The sequence below is a fragment of the Gavialis gangeticus genome, unplaced genomic scaffold, assembly GCF_001723915.1.
Source record: "Gavialis gangeticus isolate Ggan-Ray unplaced genomic scaffold, GavGan_comp1, whole genome shotgun sequence".
In the NCBI taxonomy this organism is placed as follows: domain Eukaryota; kingdom Metazoa; phylum Chordata; order Crocodylia; family Gavialidae; genus Gavialis; species Gavialis gangeticus.
Genome location: NW_017728993.1, coordinates 7084404 through 7089466, shown reverse-complemented (window position 1 = coordinate 7089466; position 5063 = coordinate 7084404). Strand labels below are relative to the sequence as shown.

Genomic DNA, 5063 nt, shown 5'->3' with positions numbered 1-5063 from the left:
AATTTAGCCAGCTATGGTTCCTTACTACACAGAGGTAGTTGTGAGGATAACTACATTAAAGGTTATGAGATGTTCAGATACTATGGGAATGTGAGCTGTAGAAGTACCTTTAGTAGAACTGCCCATTGAATTTGTTTAATAAGATCTTGCCCTGAAGAAACAACTCCTGGCTGATAATGCTGCTACTACCACAGCAGGACTGTGATAAGAATTTTTAATAAGCAGCAGTGTTTACTGGACTTGTTAGCTGTAGCATTTATACATCTACTAGATAGACAGTCCTTCAAGTCCATTGCAATTTGCTCTCTTTTTTTCCATAACAATGTTGGATTTACAGTGGCTGCTTAACACAAGAAGGAATCAGCATGGTCACAGCTTATAACAGCAAGTGTCATTCCCAAGGGGAATGATGAAAAATAGAAATGAATGTATCTGAATTTGAAATCCGTGGGCATGTCGTCTTGCTAATCAAACTTCCTTCCAATTTCCAAGTGCTCTGCTACTGAATACTGTCTTACCTATGCACTTCTTTCCCGCTGAATTTGGTCCAAGGGATTTTGATTTAAAACAAACAAACAAACAAACAAACTTGGTGCAGAATTGATTTAGGGGAAAATCATTTGACTCCAGATCCTACTCCATGCCACATTTTAGGAAGTGTGTTATGTCTGCTTACATCCTCATCCTTCTCCGATTCTGTATAATCTCAACTATAACCCAGTACCATACACACTTAAATACAATTATTGCACATCGGTGCCACTGCTTGATGGACGTAGCCTCCGTGACCTATGACTGGCCGTGAATGACAAATCAAAAGTCAGCGTTTCACAAATCAGCTTGGGCTTCCTGCTGATCTGCAGCAAGAGGAAGAAGAGAATGAAGCAATCTGAAAATAAAGGTAAGGAAAAACTAAATGGAACTGTGTATAATGGAAAAAGAATAAGATGGTGCATAATTAAGTACATGGTGCTGAGTAACCATTTAAAAAAAATGCATCCTGCATTCTGTATCTGTGATGCAAAAACCCCAGTTAAAAAAAAACACCGTTGTTATATAATATGCTGGAGGAAAGAGATTGCAGTGAACCCTGTTTTTATTTCAGTGCATCAAATATTGCTGTTTGATGGTAAGTAAGATGTTGAATTTCATAAGTGGCAAGCTGTGCATTTAGTATCTGTATAACTGAAAAGCTATCCCCCTTTCCACATACCTAGAATATTGAGGCTAGATCAACTGAAGCTTTGCTTACATATCAAAACGTTTGTGTTTTTAATGAATGTTGTGTCATCATCTGAGCAGATTACCTTTAGTAAAGAAAAATAAGAGGATGTTTTCAAGTGTCAAGGATAATGATATGCTGTGATATCTGAGTGCATGTCTGCTTGCTATGGATATATAAATGAGGTATATGTTTAGGAATTATAAATATTATTATCAAATACAGGTACTCAGTCTTTTCAGAACGTATGTTGTCAAACTGACCTTCAGAACTGTCTATGCTGATATTCTGAGATGAATATAGCACTGTATTCCTTATGGGAAAATGATGTTTCAGCTCAGAATAGAAAAAATCTAAAATTTATATTAAAATACACTTGCCTTGTTGTTAAGACAGCCACAAACGAGGCTGTTCAGAGAGGTGAAAGCAGAGACGACAGCAGTGGTGGTAATGTCAATTGTTTTTCTGATGCTAGACTCCCATATCTAAGGGACATCTTGTACACAGTATTATTTCTAGATTACTGAGACTTTTAAACAGGAATTATTACTTCTTCTTGATGCATTTTGACTCGTATTACTACACAGGCCCATAGGAATGGAAAATAATAAACCTTTATTCACATTTCAAATTCACATGAGGGCCTCCATCTTTTAAAATCCCCTCAACTGAGGGATTTCTCTTAGTCACAGCGTTGTTCAAGGGAAAAATAGCCCCCTGTGACTCCGTATCAAGTAATTTAGATGGCACAGACAGTATTAAGATAACATAGGCTGCACTATATTTAGCCAGCTGTGACACAGCTTGCTTGTTTGTAGTCCCAGAAATGTTAGCAGATGATGTATGCAGCATTTTGGAGAAACTGTATGCCTTAAGGAGGAACCATATTTTGTCCTTGAATGCTGGTTTTTACTGAATGCTGTTGGTAGGGTAAGCTCCAGCATTTAATTGCCGACTGAACTAATCTGTTCCGCATACAGCTTTACCCTGCTGCAGATTAATCCTTGATGTAGCCAGATAGTGTAGGCCTCAAGCCTATGCTGTTGCCCGGTATATGTTTTTATTTCCTAGACTCTTTTGGCTAGAAACTTGTGTATTTTATATTAGGATTTGCTAAAATCCTATATGTTTTGAGGGACAATCTAGCACACTGGTAAATGCTTGTCAAAGGCAGTCAGCATATTTTGATGGTGGAGAGAGAGAATTGCACTGAGATATACTATTCAGAGCATTTTTGGATGGACTTTAAACAATCTGGTCCTACAGTCTAGGGATGGTTAAATAAACGATGATGCTTTCGGTATAATATTTGAAACAAGATCAGGACTTTATGTTACGTAGGTTGCTGCATTTCTGTTTATCAATGTCAGAGCATGTGTACTGTACAGAAGAATATACTATGGACATGACCAATGAACAGATGATTCCTGAAGAGATACTGATCTTATGTTACAGTGCTCTGGAAGCATTATGACATAATTTCCATTCATTTTTAAAATGATGTGTAGATACTCTTTAATCCCTCTATCAGTGCATAAGTAGCTCAAATAAAAATACTGTAAATATTACTGTAGGAATGCTCATTATTATTACTAATGAACTCTTAATATTACAAAAGCATATAAAGGCATCGTCAGATGCTGGGACTCCATTGTGCCCAGGCAATGTAGATACTGGTAACCAGAGGCGGTCGCTTCTCTGAAGAGTTTGCAGTTTAAGCAGATAAGAATTATAAAGGGTAGAAAAGAGACAGGATGAAAAAGCCCACCATACAGTTGGGAATGGAGGCACAGAGAGATGAACTGAGTTGCACGGGCAATTACAGGAAAGTGGCAAAACTTGGAACTGTATCTGTAAGTGGGCCCAGAATTTTGTAAAGAGAGTGCAGGAGCACGGACTAGAGCCAGAGAAGTGCCTGCATGCTTCCTTCTCGGCCTTCCCCCAACCAGGGCAGGAATATCATGCCATGGGATCAGCAGCTGGGGACTTTTGATTAAGTGCTGAAATCGGATAAGAATCCTTTACCCTTCCTGCTTTCAGCACCCACTCCCTTCCCCTCTGTGCTCAGCAGCACCTCCCCTCTGCTCCCCTCCCCTTCCCTGGCCTTCACTTTGGCTATCCCCACTCCAGAGCCTCTCTTGCCCTACTCCAGCTCTAGAGCTCCCCCTGCTCCTGGGTCAGCTGGGGGCAGTGAATGGGAGGGGAAAAGATGTGCTGCTGAGCACAGAGGGGAATGGGATGGGAATTCTTACTTGCCTCAGGGACCTAAAGGCTAAGTGCAGACAGTCAAAAAGCCCAAGGCTGAATCAATTCAATCTTTGCAGGTTAGTCTAAGCTGTGTAGATTAAACTGATAAGCAAGTGACCAGACATTCACTTTTGATTCCAGAAATGCAGCCACATGCCTGCAGTGGCCCAGTCCAGAAGCCAGGGGGAAGGTGCTAGAGCACACCTCCCAGCTCAGCCGGAGCAGACAGCTTGGGACAAGACTAGCTGACCCATCCAGCAAGAGCGGGGGGGGGTGTGGAAGGGAGAGGTGCAAGGCATCTTGGGATGCTGGGGGACTGTGAGTTAACTTGACTGTGGAGGGGATCTGGGACAGAAGTTCAATAAACTGATTTAACCAAAATCAGTTAAGTCTGATAGTACATCCATCCAGGTGTATCTTAAATCAGTTTCAGTCATTTTGAAAGCAGTTTATGTGCACTGAATGACTGTTGTGTTACAGATTTGAACTGGTTTCCAATCACTTACACTGAATTATGTGTAATTTCTGTCCCTAGCCAAAAAGTCCCGGCTGCCACTTCTGCATCATGGTCTGAAAAGGGGATGTGACGGTGTCACTGCAACTCCTTTGGATACACTCAAGAGTGGATCCATATCTGCAACTGCCTTTATTTGACAGAAAATTGGATTTTCAGCCGAACAAGTGTGTTTTCTGGGGAAAATTAAAATTCTCTTTTCTGTCAAAAGGCAGACAAAGTACTGTCTGTCTGAAATACAAAATTGGTTGAAATTTTTATTTTCTTGAATTATTGCCATGAAATTTTTTTAATAGTAAAAACAAATATATTTTCCATGTGGTAAAAAAAAATCCTTGATAAAAAGGACGTGTGGTATGGCCATATTTTTCTGACTTCAGATCAATGCCTTAAAGTATAAGATTCTTTTCCTTTCTAATCATGAGGGATCTGGGTTTTCCATTTCTCACAGAAAAACAGAAAATCATGGATTTCCCCATTTTATCAGAGAAAAAAATGGATTTTCCCTTTTAGCAGACAAACCCATGGATTTCCCCCTTTTGTACAGAGCTTTGCAGACTGCCAGACTTCCAGACTGCAAAAGCTGATTGCAAAAGGGGCAGGAAACCCCCAGCCCTGCCCGGAGGGGGAGGGAGATAAGGCAAAGGGTGGGACCTGAGGCTCTCAGTCAGCCACGGCTCAGCTCAGGCTCACTTTTCACGCCTGAAGCCTGTAAGATAAGTCGGGCTTGCAGGGACCTGGGGGCCCCCTCCAGCAGGGCTGAGGGGTTGCAGATTGTGGCTGGGGACACCAGCAGGGCTGGGGGGGACCAGGAGCTGGCACTGCCCCTGCCCCAACCTGAGCTTGCAGCAGCAGTGGGGGAGCTGGCTCTGTGCTCCTTCTGCTGCAGCAGCTGCTGCCTTCTGTTGGGGGAAGGAAGCTGTGGACCTGGCCCCATAGCCCTGGCAGCTGCGGGCCCCCTCCGGCAGGGCTGGGGGTGGGGGCCAAGGGGCACGAGCAGGGTGAGGCAGCTGTTGTGGGGACAGTGAGGGGCATGAGCAGGGCTGGGGTCTTTGGAGGGGGAAGTGAGGGGCACCAGCA

General features: G+C 42.7%; 1 protein-coding gene across 2 annotated transcripts in view; it reads left to right on the top strand.

Annotated features, from left to right (window-relative positions):
• Positions 1-663: 663 nt before the first annotated feature.
• DNAJC6 (DnaJ heat shock protein family (Hsp40) member C6) overlaps positions 664-5063 on the top strand; it is a 132697-nt gene continuing 128297 nt past the window's right edge. The window contains exon 1 of one of the 2 annotated variants that reach the window (XM_019528444.1): positions 664-901. In XM_019528444.1, the coding sequence (XP_019383989.1) occupies positions 880-901 (22 nt within the window). In that variant the 5' untranslated portion in view covers positions 664-879. The remainder of the gene's footprint in view (positions 902-5063) is intronic. The other variant, XM_019528441.1, reaches the window with a different exon arrangement.